The sequence below is a fragment of the Agelaius tricolor genome, unplaced genomic scaffold (assembly GCF_023055355.1).
Source record: "Agelaius tricolor isolate 1412-34295 unplaced genomic scaffold, bAgeTri1.0.p SCAF_67, whole genome shotgun sequence".
Taxonomy (NCBI): domain Eukaryota; kingdom Metazoa; phylum Chordata; class Aves; order Passeriformes; family Icteridae; genus Agelaius; species Agelaius tricolor.
Genome location: NW_027269327.1, coordinates 1,041,668 through 1,062,862, shown reverse-complemented (window position 1 = coordinate 1,062,862; position 21,195 = coordinate 1,041,668). Strand labels below are relative to the sequence as shown.

General features: G+C 39.2%; 1 protein-coding gene across 2 annotated transcripts in view; it reads left to right on the top strand.

Moving 5' to 3' along the window:
- Positions 1-21,195, top strand: part of PRMT3 (protein arginine methyltransferase 3) — a 57,782-nt gene that overhangs the window by 1,300 nt on the left and 35,287 nt on the right. For both annotated transcript variants that reach the window (XR_011676847.1, XM_071417133.1), the window contains exons 3-9: positions 799-848; positions 1,922-2,024; positions 2,438-2,591; positions 5,696-5,837; positions 8,836-8,901; positions 14,080-14,201; positions 17,003-17,102. Coding sequence is in view for 1 of the 2 variants with exons in the window: in XM_071417133.1 (XP_071273234.1) it covers positions 799-848; positions 1,922-2,024; positions 2,438-2,591; positions 5,696-5,837; positions 8,836-8,901; positions 14,080-14,201; positions 17,003-17,102 (737 nt within the window). In the remaining variant the exon portion in view is untranslated. The remainder of the gene's footprint in view (positions 1-798; positions 849-1,921; positions 2,025-2,437; positions 2,592-5,695; positions 5,838-8,835; positions 8,902-14,079; positions 14,202-17,002; positions 17,103-21,195) is intronic.

The following is a 21,195-nucleotide window of genomic DNA, read 5'->3' as shown; positions in this document are numbered from 1 at the left end:
TTGTGCTGATTCCTCACTGCCTACTTGATTGACCTGAACCAGACACTGCATGATTGATGTGGTCTCATCTGCCTGACCAGTGATGCTGTTGTTGGGCTCAGTATTTAGCAGACCCCATGGCTTGTGTCCTTCAGATGATCACAGGAAGGCTTTCCCTCCCGGGTCTGTTAAATTCTTTTTAGTCAAGTTTAAGGTTGGCTGTCACTTGAACTAGTCATTATATATTGTAAGATCTAGTCTGGTCTGTTTTCTGTCTAAAATCCAAGAAAAAGTATTTTGGGTTTATGTTTGCTGTTCCTGGGGAGAGAACACAGTTAAACTACTATTACTTTTGCCAGGGTGGCAATTTTAAATCAATATTGGTAGGTATTCTTGGTGAGTAGTATCAGTTTACATTCTTTTAAGCAGAAAGCTAAGAATATGAACAGGGGAGCACAGCAGCCTAAAATGTCATCAAGGTAGCTGGTAGGAGATAAGAGGGGCTGTCCTGATGTACTTGCTTGCCCAATGGATGAAATCCCTGTCCATAGTTCCCGTTTGGGTGTGTTCCATTCTTAATTTGTGGCAAATGTATTTGCCCTGAGGGTGAGGATTTCCTGGGTTAGCCCTAAAGAGGAGAAAAACACAGATGGCAAACTTAAGATAGGAAGAGTGCACTAGATAGTGATGTACACCCAAGGGAAAGTTTGAAACAATTACCAATTGAACAGGTAATTAGTATTCACATAACTGTAAAACATGTGGTCTTTTCTGTAATACAAATGCTCTCTTTGTTTTTTGTTTTTTTTTTACACTCAGGACTCGATTTTTATGGATACATTAAACTAATAAACTTTGTCAGATTAAAGGTAGGTGTGGCACCTACTACTTCTTTGTTCTGACTCTGGAGAATAGTGATGTGCTTTCAGTTTGCCCATTTCTAATAATTGTGTGAGATTTTGTATTGAAGTTTTAGAAAAAGAAATCATGGGAATTAAAGTAGCTGTTGATCTGTTTTAATTGTAAATATATGTAATTAATGTGAAATTCTATTTTCAGAAGGGGATGTTGAGATTTGCATAAAGCCTCCATGCTGTGTAGTATCATCTTGTTCTATTCAGGTTTTTTGGGGCTTTGACTCTGCTGTCTCACTTCAGAAATGGGTTCACTTCTCAAGAACTGAAGTTTCTCAGTCCTTGCATGTGTGTTGATGTAAAAACCTTTCCTGAGGGTATGAGCTGGCCAGACCCCTACTTAGTAAGGACAATAGCTGATCTCTCAAGTTACAGAACTTAAAACTCTGCTAAAATTATACCTGAGTCAATGGGAACCTACAGTTTTAAGATAGGCTTTCATATATTTTGTGTGTTTTGTGACTTTGTTCCTTCATTATTCCCTTAAAGTTTAGGTTAAAACTCAATACCATCTTATCTTACTAAGTAGTTTTTACTTCAGTCTTCCAATCTTAAATCCTTGAGTAGTTATTTAATGCATAACTGTGTAGAGTAAACACAGAAAGGCAAAAGCTGGAGTCCAAACTGACTTCTCTTTTCTTAACCAAGTATTAGCTGGATGGAAACAGGAGAGACAATACAGTGTTTCTGCCTTCTGTTCCTACAGCACTGTTCTTGTAAGAACCTGACAGGATTAGTATCTTGGATTTTTTGATTAGCCAAGCACCTGAGTGGAATTGGTTGCTGAGAGCAGTGCAATCCTGCAGGTATCCTTCAATATCTGTCAATGTGCTGTGCATTGCTGCTTGCACAGAATTTCTTGGTCCTGGAGCTGCCTGGGCTTTCCCAGCCTTTGCTACAAAGCTCCTTCAGTAATACCCTGCATATTTTACTGTGTGAAAGATTGCCTTGCTTTCTTGAATGAAATTGAAGGGCTGGTGTTTTCAAGGAAACTTAGTGTACATGTTCTTCTCCTGTCTCCTGTCTAGAAACCAACTGGGGCATATTTGAGTTCTCTCAGCAGCCCACTGCCTTGGGAAGGAGAGGAATATTTGAAACCAGAACTTGAAGATGATCTCCTTCTTCAGTTTGGTAAATAACTGCTTCAGTATGGCTCCTGCATTTTGGGGTAAATGTGGTATTGTTAGAGTTTGTGATCTGTAAAGCATTGTCACTCTTACTTGATTTATGTATCTGAGAAAGTCCACATACTAATTATATCTAAACCAAATATCCCTTCTAGAAATAATCAAACACTGGTATTTAAGGAAGCCTGAATTCTGGATTTATTTGCCTTAACTTAGACCCTGCTTCTAGCATATTTGCTTCTTCTGCCTAGGCTTGTGTTTTGTAGTTAGCCCTGTCAAATTCAGTTGTGCCTTTTGTAAAACAACCAGCTTGTACAAAGCATCCAAAGACAGAAAGAGCATGAAGTGTTTATGATCTGCTGCAAACAGATCAGAAACATGATTGGTAGGTATTCTTTTTCCTCCCTGTTTCCTCAGACATAGAAGATCTTTGTGAACCTGTCAAAGTTTTGCCTTCTAATGGCTTAAGTGACAGCATGGTGCTCCTGGAACAATTAAAACATGCGGAACAGAGAGCCAGAGCTGCAGAAGCAGCCTTGGCTAGAGCACAAGATGATCTTCAGAAAATGAAGTAAGTGTCTGAACCGAAGGTTTGGGCTGTTTTTGTTTGATGTGTATTAGAGAAGATGTTCATGTTTGAAGACAAATAGTAATTGAAGGAAGTAGTAGAATGTAACTATGAAATAAACCTTGGGGTGGGACTGTAGGTTTGGCTTGTCTGTTGTAGATGGTTAGTAAATGTCTTGTAGTGGTTAATAAAAACTGCACAAAAACCTGCACAGATTGAAAGGACAAAGAATGTTTAGGAGAGCTAAGCAAGCACATCACTCAGGTTTTTTCCTTCAGATTGCTCTTTGTTTTTGAGATACCTTTCTGTTAGTTCTTTAGATAGGAATTTCAACACTGAGGATGCACACATTGGAGAAGAGAGACTGGCAAATTAAATACAGAACTCCAGAGATGTTCAGAATTGGCTTCAAACAGTAGTTGTTAGTAGAGTTCATTTGCAGGTTGGAGAAACTCTCAGTGGAATTAATAAATCAGCTTTTTTTCAGCTACTTTTGGTTTCACTATCAGTCAGGACATCCCTGTAGCTACTTCTAAGTCTTGAGGTCTGCATATGGATTGGTGATGCTCATGGATAACACAGAAATATAAACTTCATTTAAATCCCCTACAAGCGTGAGATCACACTGACTGGGCACTGAGGAACTGAAATTATATTTAAGAGACTTGGAAAAATAATTCACGTTCTTTTGGGTGAGAAGTTAATCAGAAAACCCTTGTGTTGTAAAATAGATTTGAGTTTTTGTTGTACATTTTGACAGTACACACTTGGAGCTACAGGTAACTAAGTACACCAGAATATTTCATGTATTCAAATCCCCTCAGCTGTGAACAATTATTTTTGTCAAAAAGGATCCATTTTGTCTTCAGGTGAGTTAGAATTTTGCACACAGTGCTTTTCTGGTATCTCTATGCATAAACAGCAAAAATTAAAGAAATTTATCGTTGTGCTTCAAAAACTTGGGGGTATTTTCTGTGTGTCTTTTTGCTTTATTGTGTTCCATTCATTTTCATTTAAAACAAAAAAAACCCTTGCAGGTTATCAGTAGCAATTTCTTTTGAGCTCTCTAAACTTCAGTGAGGCTTACAGATTTTTTTTAAAGTAAGTACATCAATTTATCTGCTCTTGTAAGAGGGAGCCTTTAATTTTTCTTTCTCAGTGCAACCTCTTCAACTCAGCAGAGGTCAGCTGGCAGCAAAAATAGCCAGATGTAGATCTGATGAAGCAGCACAGTTTTAAATTATGGACAGAGGAGTCAGTTGCATTGTAGTAGTGTAAATGCTGTAATTCAGTGATTCGTGCTGGAGGTTATTGCACAGAATATTCCACCTGCTCCCTTTCAGGTAAACCTCTGGGAAATAATGACAGTGATATTTCCATAAATCAGATCACCTCTAGCATTAGATGTAACTTAGAGATTTCAGAGCACAGCTTGTCTATGCTGAGTTTTTTAATCTGTCACCTCCTTGGAGGTGATGGCTTTTGGTTTTACTTATCTTTTTTCTTGATTAAGAAGCCAGCAGGACAGCTCTGTCTTTGGAATTTCTTTGGTGCTTGTGTTGCATGCATATATTAGAGGAACTATTGGCTTAAATAATTTTGAATTAAATCATTTAAATCTCTCACAGTGCTAATTATACGTAATTGTATGTCACAGAATCCATTTTATGAAAGTTTAAAATTGTATCATGTAGATATTTGTATGAAAGTAAAGAAAATGCAAAGTACTGTGGTAAAGAGCAGTATTAAAAAAAGATCCAGACCATTTCTGTGTAAAAAAATATAGGAAGTTTCTGAAACTGACAAAATTTCAATACAAAATCCCTTACCATGTTCTCCTCCCCATCCAAAGTAGCTGAGCAGGGAGGTATTTGAAATATCAGGAGTGAATATTTTCGGTTTTGTTCTTCTCTAAGGAAGATATTGGTTAATGAGACTGTTCCCTACAGTTTCTATATGTGAAGTTCCCATTTAAGAAAGTATGGTCACTGTTAAAGGTGAGTGTCAGAGGCTTTGGGGTGGTCTAGGATGCAGCTTCTGTTGCTGTTGCACTGTAGACCCTGGAGGAATGTTGTCTGGCTGAAGTGTGTTTGCTTTTTCTCTTCATTGTGGGTGTAGTATGATCTGCTTGTTAATGTCTAATAGTGTTTTCATGATAAACCTCTTGATTTGTGTATTTTGTCATCAGACCTGCTTTGGGGAATGAGAACATGGAATTACAGAATGGTTGAGTTGGAGGGGACCTTAAAGCTCATCCAGTTCTGAACAGGAGCACCTCCCAGGCTGCACAGAGCCCCATCCAGCCTGGCCTTGGACACTTCCAGGGATCCAGGGGCATCCACAGCTGCTCTGGGCACCCTGTGCCAGGGCCTCACTGCCCTCACAGTAAAAAATTTCATCCTAATATCCAGTCTAAACCTACAGTCTTTGAGTTTAAAAGCCATTTGTCCTCGTCCAAAGTCCCTGTCCATATTTCTTGTAGCCCTTTTAGGAGCTAAGAGGCACAGTGGGTTCACCCTGGAGGCTTCTTTTCCCCAAGCTGAGCAATCCCAACTCTCTCAGCCTTTCTTTACGTGTTGAAGGAATGCAAGAGCAGGGAGGAGGGAAAATAAGCACCATAAAATTCAAGTAATAAATTGAATTTTAAGCTCTTTTTTCTTTTCACCCAAATGCCTCAGTTTTCAAATGCTTCCTTCTCCCTTCCAGTAGTCACCCAGTGTTGTGTGGGCTGCAGTTCTTGTGCTCTTTGTGTTTAGTCCATATCTGCATTACACAGCCTGAAACACCTTGACACTGCAGTGCTGGCTTTTATGCCAGCAAGTTCAAAATAGATACTTCTGCCTTAAAAATAGAAACTACCCCCCAATATTTCACTGCTGATAGTTGCTTGCTGTCAGCAGAAAGCTGGGCTTGCCGGGGGGGGGCTGCAGCAGCCGCGAGGAGCCTGCAGAGGGAGGATGTGCACACCTAAAGCTGCTGCTGCTGTTGCCCAGCCCCAGGGCAGCCTGCATTCATTCCTGCCTTCTCCCAAGGCCTTCCCCCCTGCCCGGCCTCCTTGCCGTGGTCCCATAAACACGTCTCAAGGGTATATTTCAAACTGATTGCAGACAATTTGCTCAGGACTTTGTGATGAACACAGATGTCAGGAGCAGCTCGTCGGGCAGCACCATTGCAGACCTTCAGGAGGACGAGGATGGCGTTTACTTCAGCTCCTATGGGCATTATGGGATACACGAGGAGATGCTAAAGGTCAGAAAGTCATCGCCACTGCACCTTCCTCGGGCTGAAGAGGAGAGGTGGAATGAAGTGGGCTGTGTGCCCATAAATATACTGCAGAGCAGCTGCATTTTTAACCCCTTCTGTCCAGGAGAGGTTTTTTGGTGGTACTTAGGCTAAGAGATCATTTTTCAGTTTTATTTCCTTTGTGTAAGCTCTATTTACAGGAAGGGTCAGGAGCAGAAAATCATTTACATTATGCTTGATAGTACAATACCTCTGCCACAGCCCTACCTTGCCAAAAGCAGCTTTTTCCTGTTGTTTAAAACATAAAGGATAAAACATAATATAGACAGTGAATATTTTTCTTCAGTTTTACGTTTTCCTTATAATTGAAATTTCTTAGGCAGGACCATTTCTCAAATATTGTGGTTTTCTCTTGCACTTTGTAAACAGAAAATGTTACTTGTGCATGGTTTGGTGTATTGATAGCATGACAATGATCTGTCACGTTCATGAACATGCTGGAGCAGCTCCTTTCATATGCTAAAGATTAAAAAAAGTTTATGCTCAAAACTTCTCAAAGGCAAACCTATGTATGCCCTTTTAACTTTAAAATAAGAAAAAACAAGCAGAAAGCCCAACAGCTTAAAATTAACTTGTAAATTAAAATGTCTTAATGCTTCCTTTCAGAGAAGATGTCATAGTTGTGAGAGTTATAAGCAGTTTTATCATTTTAAGGCATAAATAAATAAAAATTCCTGTCTAAAGTCAAGGCAGGATACAGAGCTGTGAAGTGAATTTGTGCCTGCAGCTAGCATATAAAGCTTTCAGCTTTGTAAATCATTTAGTGGCCCCAATGCAGAAATACACATGAATATGTGTTAAGAGTAGTGTGACTGGGAGGTTATTATTAAGGGGAGGAGATTTTACAGAAGCACAGAGATGGCTGCAGAACTAGAAGAATGTTTTCTGGAATGTATGGTCTGTAGAAATACAACTGCAATGTAACTTGAAGATAAATAAAAAGATAGGTGTTTGGTTTTACAGCTTTATAAAGCTGTCATTTGAGATAATGTAGGTAGAGGATGAGGAAGCCTTTCTGTTGGCAAATAAAGTTTACAGTAAATCTGCATCTCTGCACAAGGAGATTGGTACAAAATTGTATTTTACTGATTTAAGGGTATGTTTGTCAGAATGCATTTAAGAAGACTTTTGACTTTCCAAAACATAGGATAAGGATTGCTTTTATTGTGTGCACATTGAAATTTGTTCTTTATGCAAGGCATTCACTTTGGGTTTTTTTCCTGTTTACCTTATTTACATAAATATAGTGGCTTACTACATGAACATTTTTAAGAAAGCAGTCTTGCTGTCTGAATGTAGGCCCATTTCTGAAACCTTTTTTGTCCTTGTGCCTGGCAGTGGTAAGACAACATTTCAATTTGGGGTATTTTTCTGCAAACACTTGAGAGGTGGAGCAAGAACATTGTTACTTCACACTTGCCGAGTCACTGGTGTTTCCCTTACTCTACCTTTTTGTTTGAGAATTTCTTGGCTGTCATCTTAATAATTTTTTTCATCATTTTACTTAAACCAAGAAAGCATTACATGGAAAAGTTGAGTGGAGAAGGGGATTGGTGAATAGAATCCCAGAGTGCTTGGCTGTGACTGCAGCTGCTTTGAGTTGGGGCAGTGCTGAAGCCATGTGAGGGGCAGGAGGCAAGGCTGAAAGCTCTCCAGCTGGCTGCTTTCTCTATTGATTATTTATTTTTACACTTCTTTGGTCCTCCCAGCAAATCCTAGTATATACTGCAGTAGTTGAAGTACTAAAAATAGTTGCTCTGAACATCATAGCAAACCAATATGGTTTTAAAGGGTCAGGGTTCTGTTATTACCATTAATCATGCAGGATTTTAAAGCAGAATTCTCTGAAATAAACCCCAGCTGCTTCTTTGGGTTGTGTGTGTGATTGTACTTTAACACATAGAGCTGGATTTTAGGATTTTCAAGCCTTAAAATAATTTTTTGTCTCCAAAATTTTAATTATCATAAAAATGTTCCTGTCACTGTTTTTGATCTTGTTCTTTTATTAAAATAGACTTTGTTCTTTCTCACTGTAGAAAATTTCTGTTCTCTGTTATTTCTAGAAATTCTTAACTTGCTGTAGTAGAAAAATCCCCTAGATTTAGTAAAAGTACTGGGATTTTATACTTCAGCATTTTTAACACTAGACAAAAAATTGCTGATTTTTTTCTTTGTCTCTAACACTTGAACTGTGACAGTAACTCCAAAGCCTACACTTGGCTGTCAATTTGTGTACCTGCTGATGCATGTTAAGAGAATCAATGTTTTAACAGATTACCTTGCAGGTAAACTGAGCTATGCTGCAGGCTTTTTTATACTGAGATACTGTGTATGTTTTTGTTCTAGGCTTGAAAATATTGCAGCTTCTCTGGCCCTGTTTGTATTTCAATCGAACTTATTTACTGTGTTGGACTTTCATCAAATGGGCTGTATAGCTTTCACTACTAGCTTGTCATCAGGATTGCAAATCTGCAGCTTGTTCAGAAGTAAAACCAAGTTAATTTGATGCATAACTTTTTTTTTACAGAAATCTCCATGTCACAGTGGTGTCAGAAAACAAAATGATACAAAACATTTTATGAGCATGTGATTCAAATGTTCACAATTTTCTATTTAAGTTGGTGTAATATTGTCACTCTATTACTGCTGTTCCTTGTTGGTGATGAACAGGTGTTAAGATCTTTGAAACATTCAAAAGAAAAGGCAGAATCAGGAAATCATAAAATAGTTCCTTATTTTTCCTCCAGCTGAGGCAACTGGCTTCATTTGCTGCAGTAAATTCTGCAATATTATCATACAGAAGTGTCATGATTGCAGTGCCCATGTAAGTACAGCATGTGCAAAGCATCTGTAGCCAAGCTGGAAAGCAAGTTGTTCAGCATTTTTGAACTTTCTGCTGTACCTAAGCAGAAAAAGTGAACCCTGTTTGTTCTTTGCCTGCCAGGATAAAGTCCGTACGGAGAGCTATCGCGACTTCATCTATCAAAACCCACATATCTTCAAGGACAAGGTGGGTACAACTGCCCAGAAGATCCAGTCATTTCTCTGGTTTATTTTGTCTCAAATACTAGAAAAGCTGCAGGTTAGCTACTCTGTAGCTCTGGGAATGGAGATTCCAGTGGCAGGATTTGATCTGCTGCGCTCTGGCTGGTTTAGGTGGTGGAGAGCTGCTGGAGGGTGCAGCGTGCTGATAAGAGCAGTGCTGATCTCTATTGTCATTGTGCTGTGTGCCGTGGCAGGGAGCTCATTCATTATCTTGGCAGGGTGAAGTTGAGCCTCTCTTGTCGAGGATATGAGGTGCAATCTCTCTGAGGGCTCTTCACCAGGATTAAGTGAATTTCTATGTATGCTTGATACAGTAAAAATGTCCTGGAAGCCCTGTGTAATTAGGGCTGGGAAAGAATTCATGTGGAACTGATTTTTTTGAATTAGTGCTGTTTCATGTCTCCAGACTGGGTGGTTATTGTTAAAGGGCTTGGAACTGTGAGCTAGTCCTTCATTTGCAGTGAGAGGGGATTTCAGTGATAGGATCTTACAGTGGTTATGACCCCTGTACAGTAATAATCCTCTTGTCTTTTGTATTTCTGCTGGCTGTTTCTAATGAGTTTATTGTGTTTTGAGCTTATAGAACCATAGGATGGTGTGGGTTGGAAGGGGCCTGCAGGATCATGCAATTCCAATCCTTCTGCCCTAGGTAGGGACACTTTCCACTAGACCAGGTTGCTCAGAGCCCCATCCAACCTGGCCTTGAATGGTTTTCTTCAGGGATGGGGCATTCACACTTTTTCTAGGTGACCTGTGCTGGGCCCTCATCACCCTCACAGGGAAGAATTTTTTCCTAGTATCCTATCTAAGCCTACTCTCTTTCATTTAAATCCATTCCCCCTTGTTCTGTCACTCTAGGCCCTTGTAGAGTCTCTCTTCATCTTTCTTTTAGGCTCTTTTCAGGTACTGGAAAGCAACAATTAGGTCACCCCAAAGCATTCTCTTTTTCAGGCTGAACAATCCCCATCCTCTGAGCCTTTCTTTGTAGGAGAGATGAGAGAGCAGTTCTGTCCTGACAGAAAGTATTTCAGTGTTTGATAGTGCCTATTCCTTGTATGTCTCACCTTAGTTTTCAATTGGCAACTATAGCAGAAAAAAAAAAGTAAATAGTTTTCTTCCCTTTTTTGCCTCAATTCATGTCACAAGCCTGTTTCTACTAAACATTTCTGAACTCTTTGATTATAGTGAGAGAACAAGCAAAAGTGTCACAGAGTTCTGCCACCAGCTGACTGCGTCGGTGGGCAGCTCATCCAACAAAGCAGAAAGATCAATAAAGGAAAGAAAACTTTCACAGATGCCCCTAAAATTGATAACTGCAGGGTTTTGCAGGTTAAGACTGATCTGAAGTTACACAGAATGTGAGGCCTTGTGGAACAGTAATTTTTCATGATTGAAATGTGTCTCCTGTATGGACACTCTGGGGACATTCAAAACAAAACATGGAGTAAGAGTTAGAGTCAGTGATGCTTCAGCCCCAGGAGTAGATACCCATGCTCAGGAAACAGCTTTGGCAGTGTGTGTGCTTACTCTGCTGTAAAAGCATTCAGCTGCTCTGAAGAAAAGCTCAAGTATCCCAACATACACAAACTGATTTCTGAACGTGGTTTTTGCAGCAGTTTATTGATCAAGGTTACCTCAAATTCATGGTGCATCCAAAGCCATCATGGTGTGTTGAGGTTGAACTGAAAGACAGAATCTCAATTGCTTTGATTCCCAGTGTGCCCCACCCATGTGACCAGTGTCCTGCTTAACTTGTGTGTCTGGCCACATGATGCAGCTTTCTCTTGGTACATTGCTACAGAGAATAAATGAAGTTTTCTGCAGAAATCTGGCTTTGAAGTGACATCTGTTACAGGCTTCTGCTGAAGGAGCTGTGTAGAATACTTTGTTCAGCTTAATGTATTGTATAATGCTCTCAGGACTATACTAATGAGTGAAAATTCCAAAGGCTGTTTTCCCTTTAATTTTAATAACAATTCAAAAAAAATAAGGGAAAAGTCTGATACTGCATTTCTTAGAACTCTCTTATGGTATTCCTCCCTGGAAAATACATGCTAATGGTTTTTGGTTTTTTCTGAATGGACAATTGTGAGGTAGTTTGGAAGTAGCTTGTTCAAAAAGCTGAATTTTTATACTCACTTTTGATGCAAGTCTGCATCCTAACCTTTAGGATACTAGAGAAGAGGTGTGATTGCATGCTGATAGATGATAACAGACTATCTAGGTTTGTTTATTATGCATATTTTATTCAGAACCAGCCAATTTGTTTGTTCTGTCTCAGCTTTCAAAATAAATTAAAACTTTAACAAATCCTGCTTGCTGCCTTTGTTTTCAACCTGTCAAATGTATTTGAGATGAGAATGGGACAATTCAGATTACCTGGTAGGAGTAATGAAGGTGGCTGTACTCAGTAAAAGGAAGTGTGGTCCATTTTACAATGAGAGTATTTTTGGGTGGAAAAATAATTTAGTAAAGTGCTGTTGCCATGCTTAGTTTTTGTTGTAAGACTGAAATCTGAGGCAAGCATCAGTGCCATATTCAGGGAATAAAATAAACTTTTAAACTACTGTCCTACTTAGAGTTCATTGATGAAATGAATTTAGTTGGCCAAAGTCCCTGGCCTCCTGTTTTTCTGGGTTTAAGGCAGGCTGTCACTGCAAGCAGGACATGAGTTCTGCTCAGACTGCAGAGGAGCATGTGGAGCTGCAGTGTGTGGTGGTGTAGTGAAATCACCTGTGCAGCTGCTCAGGCCTTTGCTGAGAGGCCATATGTGATCACTGCAAGAACATGTGGGCTGTAGGCCCTTGTCCTTAGGCTAATTGATGGTCTCCCTGCTTGTCTTTCCCTTCCTCACACGGATTCCAGCTTGTCTGTTTCCCTCCAGTGCCTCTTTTCCATCCCATCCCCTGCCTAAGGCTAGATGAGTTCCATCTGGGTTTTTAAGTGACCGGGGCAGCTGTCCAACATGGTGTCTGTTTTGATTTTTTTCCAATTTGTGGTGATTGCTCTCTTTCATGCAACTGTACATCAAGATGATTCTTTCACAGTGGTTTATTTTTGGCTGTGACTTCCAGCTGTCATGGCTCAGTGATTTTGTTAACTACCATAGGTGAAATGTTAGGTGATGTTGGAGGGTGTGAGATTTCAGCAGCTGCAAGAATATTGATTTTTATTTTCTATTCCTGTCTCCAGCAGATTCACAGTTTAGGGATTTCTCTCATTTCTGCGTTGCAGAGTTGACTCCTTTTGAAACAAGGCTACAAAAGAGTTGCAGGTGGAACAAGTAACTCTATCCACAGCTTCCCTCTGCACAAGCTGCTGTAAAAGGCCATAATACTGATGGGTTTTAGTCTGTTTCCAGGTTTTAAGTGGTTCTACAGAGACAGGTGGTAGTCAGTGCTGCAGTCACTGCTTCCCAGACCACCACAGCAGCAGCTCCCTTATGCTGTACTGCTAAGGATGAACAGCTGGTTTTGTTCATGCTGGCTTCAGGATCATTGTTCTGTGTGCATCCTCAGAATGTACAGAATTGTATACGAGGGAGGCAGGCAGACCTGTGGTGCAGAGCATTCCAGTATTTGCTCTGCTGCTCTTGGTCAGGTGAAATGCAAGGTTTTCCTGTGCCAAAGCGAGAGTGATCAGTAGATGATAAGCTGGAAAGTGTATCAGCAGCAGGGTGCATTATTGCTTTATTTTTTTGTATTTTTTAAAATATTTTGTAAAATGGGATTATAGTTCTCAAATATGGGATTGGTCAGTGAGGGATTTGATGCCTTCTTTGGAAAAATGTTTAATGTAATGAAAGCTGTGAGGGTATGTTTAACAGCACTCTGTGCTGTGAGGAGAAAAAGATGGTGAAATCAGTTTTCCTTTCTAATAAATTCTTGCTGTGACTGGTAATTCTGACTCAGTGCTCTTGTTAACTTAAGCATGTTTTAAGTTGTACTTTCATTTTAGTCTTATGTATGGGAAAGTAAGTTCTTTCTTTACAGTTCTGGTTCTGTTCATGCTTAAATGCTGTACATGAGATGAGTGGCTCTACGTAGTGTTTAGAAAACTTATTTTGATTTTCAGATTTCAGAACATTTTTGGGTTTAGTGCTGTGAGTTTTTTAACACCATTAGTAAAGCTTAGCTATATCAGATATGAGTCTAACAGTAAGACCATTGATGATCTGGCCAATGCAATAAAATACACCCTCAGAATCTCCAGAGATGCCTTTCAGCCCCAATAATGATGTGAAAACATCAAGCCTGGAACTCAGCTTAAAAATCTACTGTAACACATTCATTAGATTTGTAGCTGTTGAATTTCCAGCAGTTACAAGAAATACATTGTTACAATAGCAAGGCCTGAGAAATGCCACTTAGTAAAATATCTGTGAAGCTTCAAACTGCTGGCCACTCAACTCCACTTAGTCATAAATTCAGGGCTCTTTTCCTGGTTGCTTCACATTTTTGAACTTTTCAGTCTTCCTGTAGTAGCTGATACATATAGAAAAACCCATGCATTTCCATGGATCTTATGGCATACTCTTTCCAGCTGTAGTGGTGAAATTCACTCTTTCACGAAAACTCTAGGGATTCCATCTTAACTGGATTTTTTTTTTACTCTTTTTTGATTATAAATAGTGCTAAACAGAAAATAGTTTCAGGTGTTAAAACTGTGCCAGTGACCATTTTAAAATTTAGTCATCTAGAGCCATAGCTGTTTTGAGGCAGTGTGACCATGTCTGGCAGAGGATTCCTAAATAAAGTTTCTGAATAGGCTTTTAATTAAAAACTGCAGCTAGAATATGTTTTCTCAGTTCAATTGTTAGTGATTCAGTGATTAAAATTGCTCAGGCTATAATTTCCTTTTTTTCTCTTCATATAACATTTTAAGTGTTTTCCCACATACTTGCTTGCTGCTGTTTCCCATGGGACAGGGTTAATCTGCAGCTGGAATTAGTGGGCTTCATTGTGTGCCTGGAAAAGGTGGTAGAGTGGGAGTTAGAACTGCAGTTTGACTTGGATGTCTCTGCATGTAACAGTAAGACTTTATGCCTTCTGTTGGAATATGCCATCTCACTGATGTAGCAAGAAGTGTAGAAAAATCATAGCAAGGGAAATAAGATTGTTTTGCTTTCATTTATTCCTTTCAGGTGGTTTTGGATGTTGGCTGTGGAACTGGAATTCTCTCCATGTTTGCTGCCAAAGCGGGTGCCAAGAAAGTGATTGGAGTTGACCAATCTGAAATCATCTATCAGGCCATGGACATCATTAGGTAGGAGAAGTTGTGGTTGTTAGTTTTCTCTTTCTTTATAGGAATTTAAAACAATTTCTATAATTTGTCTGTGTTACAGAAAATAAAGGGCCTACCCTGTCAACTGCTCTTCCCTAATCCAGCAGTGCTGAGGGTGCATCTTGTCCAGTTAGGTCTCTAAAGGTGTTCATTAGTATCAGAACTAGCACTGAGCCTGAGGGACACCTCTGGTACCTGGCTACCAGTTAGGATTTGTACTCCTCTTCCCAACTCTTGAACCTCGTGGCCTAGGCCCAACTCCTCATTCATTCATCCACTCCACATGTCACTAATTTGCCTCTGGAGGATATTTAGGGAGGCTGAGCATGTGTAAAAATCAAGCAGAGACATCTGAAGACTTACAAAGGATTTCCTAGGATGAGGTAGGAGGAGTGTAATGTCCATGTGCACTGTTGATAGCTGAAGCCTCTATGTTTTTTCATTGAGGATGATTTTGTAAGAGCAACTGTGAGAATAAAATCCAGGTAGATACTGAAGAATTTGGGAGTGAAGTAATGTTGTCTGTGGGAAATTTGTTAGGTACCACTCACACATTGGTGGTGCAGCACTGCACACTTGGATGCTGTAAAATTCCTCAAATATCTGCTTGGGAAAAGCACCATGTTGAACCTTAAGTGCATGTTTGACTAAAGTACTTCTCTGGCACAAGAACTCATTCCTTAAACAGAACCTTTCCTCTGAGTTCCTGACATCTTCAGAATGCTTGCAGATGTGAAATAGTGTTTTATATCTAATGTACTAGATTACAAATTTAGGGCTGTTTTAACTTTCAACAAGTACATAAAGTCTTTTGAGTGTTATTTATACTTAGGGGAGAGTAGAAGTAACAGTCAGTATGCATTATTCTTTGGGGAGGAGAAGGGCAGGCCTCTAAGAAAAGCAATGACTCAAAACTCCTAAGAGTGATGAATTACCACTTGAAGTATGCAGCAAATAATCAGTAAGGCTGCACATTTAGAGATACTTTCTCCTATACAAGGTGCAATTCACATTAAAGTCTGCAGTTCACATCAAAACAATTTATATTTGTCTGTTTAAAGCTACTTTTCCTAAAGGAATCAAGCTGACAAAGTTGCAGTGGAATAACAAATATTTATTGGAACACTGAACAACTCTGTAGCTTAAAAAATGACTGTTGGGGCACACTTCCACCTGTGCTTCAAGTGTGTGCTCAATGCTTTTGTCCTTCCCAGAATTCAGGTTAATTTCTAGCATGCTAATTACTGGAAACAGTGCAACCCATGTGTGTAAGTGAACCAGAATACATAGCCTGAGTAGCATTAAAAGTAAACTTACTTTAAACTAAATGATTGCCTTTTCTTTTTCTTGCTGTGAATAGTCCCTGTAAGATTTCTAGCACAGTGAATTCCTTGATTTTTGTCATTCATCACTGTTAAGCTAGAATAGGAAGTTGAAATAGACTTCCTAAATAACATCTCAGTTTTTCCTACAATGTGTAAACTACATTGGTTGGTTTGGGTTTTTTTAAACATTATAATTGAAAACAAGTATGTAGTGAATTAATCCTTTTCCTCTCTGTTGTTTTAAATCATGTCCTTGGATGTGGTCATTTAGAAAGTTATCTTTAGATCTCTTTTAGTTCTTCTTAAATTATTGTTGTGGGTGGTAGCTCTTTAACATTCCTCACTTGGAACTTCTCATTTTACTTCTGTTTAGACCATTGAATATGATATTAGTAATGAACTGCTATCCTCTAACAGAAAACTGTCTTGTGTAGAGGATTTAATTTGCCTTGCAACAGCCCAAGTGTTAAGGGAGCCCTTTGACCTTTTCCTTTCCCCTCCCTTCATACTGATCGTTCTTCCATTGTCTCTTGGATGGAATTTTTAATGTCATTACTGGTCTGCATTGAAAGGCAGCCAGAATGTAAGAGTAAGATATCAGGAGAGGGAGGGAAGGGCCAGAGATAAGAACTGCAGCGGGAAGATAAATTTCTGTGGTGAGAACACTTTTCTGCCCTCTCTAACAGCAGCCATGGTAATAAAGATAAGTGCAAGAAGACTAATATGGTTTGCCAAGAAGAGAAGCAGTACATTTGAAGCATTTACACCCTGACTAATTCCACCATCATGCAGTTCTTGTTTCAAAAGCTGTAGTCCTGTCCCAGTCCCTCCCTCCTTACGCAGGATGCTTGTACCATGACGCGCATGTGAGCTAATCCCTGATCACTGCAGGTACTGAACATTGCAGGTGCTTTTGCCCAAACCCCAGTGGGGATTTACTGTGCAATAACTGTAGTACTGATTTACAGGGAAGCTCTGCTCTCAGTGACTTTGCAGCTGGTTTGGTTAAATAAAAGAACGAGTCATGCAAAACAGCTTTGTAAGGAAGTTAATTTCCACTGCCGTCCTGGTGTGGTGAGTAGGCTCTGGTTGCTGTGGAGGTCAGAGGAGCGGAAATGGAAACAAGCAACTTCTAAATAAAGAGGAGCAGCAGTTTTAAATTGTCTTCTTCTCTGTTTTCCTGCTTTCTGAAGCTTGCCTATTTGCATGCATGGCACGTTGGAGGTATACAGATGTACTGCCTGCCATCTTCTCCCAGCACTAAATCTGCTGCAATTTTTAGCCACTTGGAAATGTTCCCTCTGAAATAAAACTGAGGAATAGTACATTCTAGTGCTTCTTGATTAGTTAAACCAAAAAGTTTGTGAGGGGAAGAATGCGAAATACAGATGTCACTATGGCTCTCTTGACAGCATAAATTGGAAATATAAACTAATTTGTTTATGTTTTGACTTGCAGATTAAATAAACTTGAAAAGATTATTACATTAGTCAAAGGAAGAATTGAGGAAGTTGATCTGCCTTTGGAAAAAGTGGATGTAATTATATCTGAGTGGATGGTAAGGTGCATGGCTATTCTTTTCAAGTTATTTTCAGGAAAGAGATGTGTTTTATTTCATTTGAAAAGTTGGATTTTTTTAACCAAGCATTTATCATGATTCCAGCAGTGTCTTTGACAATGTCAGAGATGGGATGACAGTCCTGATTATGTGGTACTTGGACACAATTCCTGGTCCCTCTTGCTCAAGCTCTTTCAAGTCAAGCTTCTCTAAGTACAGTTGAGCTGTGCCAGGTGCAGCAAGTTTCAGTTATGAAGTTGGTTTGGAAATCTATAAAGCACTAAGTCATACTGTTGTGGCTGCTCAGGTGAAAGCAATGGAGAAATATTGTATTAGTCATCTAGCCAGCTCACTCTGATAGGTAAAATACCTTCAGTCTGCAAATTCAGCTAAGGACTCTCCTGACAGTGCAGGAAAGGTGATAAGGAGAGGAAGGGCTGCCTCTGGAAATCTGCAAATGCTGGGAGAGCTTGAAAACAATGTTGCTTTTCATTGCTGGGTTTCAGCACGGCAGTAAAAATACTGATTCAAAAGTACAGAAGAAGTGTGATGGACAGCAGTGTGTAAGTGAGCCATCTCCTGGAATGCATTGGGTTTCAGCTGTTGGCCTGGTACCGTTTTTGTGTGGTGGCCAGGTGGTTACACCCCTGTCCTTGCTACCTGCCAATTATTATTAATCCTAATAAAGAAATCTGTGGTACAAAACCCAGTGCCAGCCTGAGTGTCATAGTGACATGGGAATGCCTGCTCCCTATCAAAAATGTGGTAGGAAACATCTCTTTGAACTGGTTTTTTGTGAACTTCTGCTATTCAGTATCCGCATATTACAGGATTTCAAAAAGCACTTCAAAGCACAGGTTTTCTTCATGTTACTTCCAGCTGCTGGGACTTAAAAATTCCTTTCTGCCTGAAATTTAAGATCAGGAATGAAAGCTTATATTCAATGTTACTTGTTTCTTTGTGGGGTTTGTTTCTTTTTTTTTAACAAACTCTGTCTGTTCTGTTATGGCCTTTGGTTGGAGGTCATGCACTCATCTGTGAGTCCATATGTATCTACCTGTTTTTCAGGGAAAGATGAAAATAAATTGGTTTGCCTTTTTTGAATATATTTGTTTAATATTACATGTGTCAGTGAACTAGAAATTAGAAATCTGCAGTTTTTTCTGCCCTGCTGTGATGTATGTTATTTGAAGCATGAGCTTAATTTAGTGTTGATGTCACTAGTCTCAAGGATAGTTTAAGCCATTGGCTTAAAACAGTGATTTTTTAAAAATGGCACATTATGGTTGGTGATTTCTGACAGTATGGTGGCTTCACTAGAAATGTAATTTTAGTTTCTTCAGAGAAACTTCCTGATCAGCCTCCTAATATTAATTATTATTACTATTATAATTATTAATTATTATTATAATTATTATAATTAGTATAATTATTATAATATATTATAATTATAATATATTTATAATATATTATGTAAAATATATATTATAATATATTATTATGATTATTAATAATTGTTATTATTAATGTTCCCAAAATCACATTTCTCCTTCTGGGGCCCAAGATTTGGTTTTAAAGGGAACCTGGACAGGTGAGCTGAAGTCATGTTGTAAATCAGTGCCTCTAAGATGAACTAAAGGATTTCAGGACTCAGCTCTTGTAAGAAACAACGTTTTGAGTGTTGGATATTTTTCTTTTGTGTGCTAATTTACCTTTTTTTAATGTGAAAATTACATAGCCACGTGCACTTCAGTTAATTAGGTATTCTAAATATTTCGGACCGTTAGGATTTTTATAGGTTACTGCATGACAGAGATAAAGAGGACAATGCTGTGGAAGTAAGATTGATAGTTGGACAGGGTACACAATGTTCCAACACTGTCCAGAAAGGAACATTATGTTGTCTAATGCAGATGAAGATTCTTCTTTATCTGGCTTTCTTTTATGAATTTGCTTTTTCATTTTCTTCCCTACATTTTATAGTGTGAAATCAGTTCTTAATATGTGAACATGAGAGTGAAAAAGAATTCAGTATATGTCAAATTTTGCCTCTTTATGCAGAGAATCTGTGTGGACTGGCAGGAAAATTCTCATGCTTTTCTTTGTAACAAAAATATGAAAAGTTGCTGTTTCTGTTTAGAAAACAAACTGCTTTTAGATTAGTGAATATCAAACCTTTGGTGGAGCCATAGCTTTGTTTTGCTTGATACAGAATGCTGCTTAAGACCAGTACACAATAAGCTTGGGGTTTGTTTTTTTTTGTAGAGCTGTGTTTGGAACATCAGAAAATTAAAAACAAGTATGAGGCAAGAGAGAGGAAAAATACTGCAATCTCCTAGGATTGTTTTTAGATTAGGCTTTCTGAAAAAGCTGTCACATAGAGCAGTGTCTTGTGAAAGGTACAGCATTACATTATGAGCATCTCAGTGTGATGGTTTCTAATGATCATTTACTTAATTGTAGAAGTGACCTATGATTGCCACAAACTGCTTGCTCTTATTCCCTCTCTTTCATTTATAAATTTGTTCCCTTAAATTATGGAAAAATGGGAGAAGGATCTTAAATATTACACAGTGGGCAGGTGTATGTGTGAGTGCATGTGTGTCTTCATAGAAATTTGTATTTCAAATGCATACTTACCATCTTCCAAAATAATAGTTTCCCAGTTTAAATTCCTCTGGATATGTTTTGTTCATGTTCCAGGTTTAGAGGCTGAATGAAGAGCAGCTGTACCTTCAGTGGTTTTATTTAAGCCTGTGAAAGAAATTAGCAGTGAACATGTTTGTAACATTGTAAATTCAGCTTGTGACATCTGAAGTTTGTGTGTTTGACAGTGTCAGCATCAGAGCAGGGCATTTCTGTGACTGTGCTCAATTCAACCCAGTGTATAAGACACAGAGGAAGGCAGTGGGAGGTGTGAAGAGCTGTGAGCTGTTCTCTTGGTGTCCAAAAGGCAGCTTGCTGAAGGTTGAGGGCTCCTTGGGCTTCAGAGGCCCAGATAAAGCTGTTCAGGCTTTCACTGCAGAGGCAGCTGGACACTGTTTGTGCCAAAACTTCAGTGAAGTCTGCAACCTGACCCAAGGGGCTTCTGGTGTGCTGTGAGCCAGGAGCACAAGGGAGAGCACTGGCTGAAGGGCCACTTCACCCAGTGAACCACATTGCCTTGAGAAACAGGACAGGAATGGCCAGGGAATAGTCTGTGCCAGTAACCAAACAGATTCTCTAGGGAGAAAATCTGTCAGGTCTTGGAGAAGGGTTTTTGGAAGTAAGAACAGCTGGATTTTATATAAAATACTACTGCTGGCCTTGTTTTTGTGGAGGTTTCCCTGTCCAGGACTGTTTGATGGTTTGTAGCAGGGCTGCAAGCTTCTGATGCATCATTGTAAGCGCTTAAAGGAGGGATGTGGGACTCCAGGGATGTCCAAAATGCAGTTTATTGTATCCAAAATGCAATGTATTGTATCCAAGATGCAGTTTATTGTATCCAAAATGCAGTTTATTGTATCCAAAATGCAGTTTATTGTATCCAAGAGCTTACCGCAGCTCAGGGTCGTGGCTGACAGAGCTGTGCCTACAGCTGTCAGCTCCAGCTGCAGGCAGGCCTGGAGACCCTTTGGGTTTGGTTACAATGCATTATTTACTTTTCTTTAGGTTACAATGCATTCTAGACTTTTCTTTTGGTTACAATGCATTCTAGACTTTTCTTTTGGTCACAATGCATTCTAGACTTTTCTTTTGGTTACAATGCATTCTATACTTTTCTTTTGGTTACATTGCATTCTATACTTTTCTTTTGGTTACAATGCATTTTATACTTTTCTTTGCTGAGCATCTCAATACAGTAGAACCAATCTATACCTTAACTATTACCTATAGCCTATCATAACTCCTGTAATTACCATATTCATGTCACTGTTCTCCAATCACTAACAGTCAGTACATTACAGTTTAAGCTAGAAGTTGGTTTTCAGTTTTCTTGCAATGGAAAATTCTGAGACCTTTTTTCTACCTGCAGCATTTGCTGCCTTGTTTGCCTGTGCTCTCTTTGTGCTTGGTAAAAACATCTTCTTGTTTGGGGTGGGTTTATCCTTTG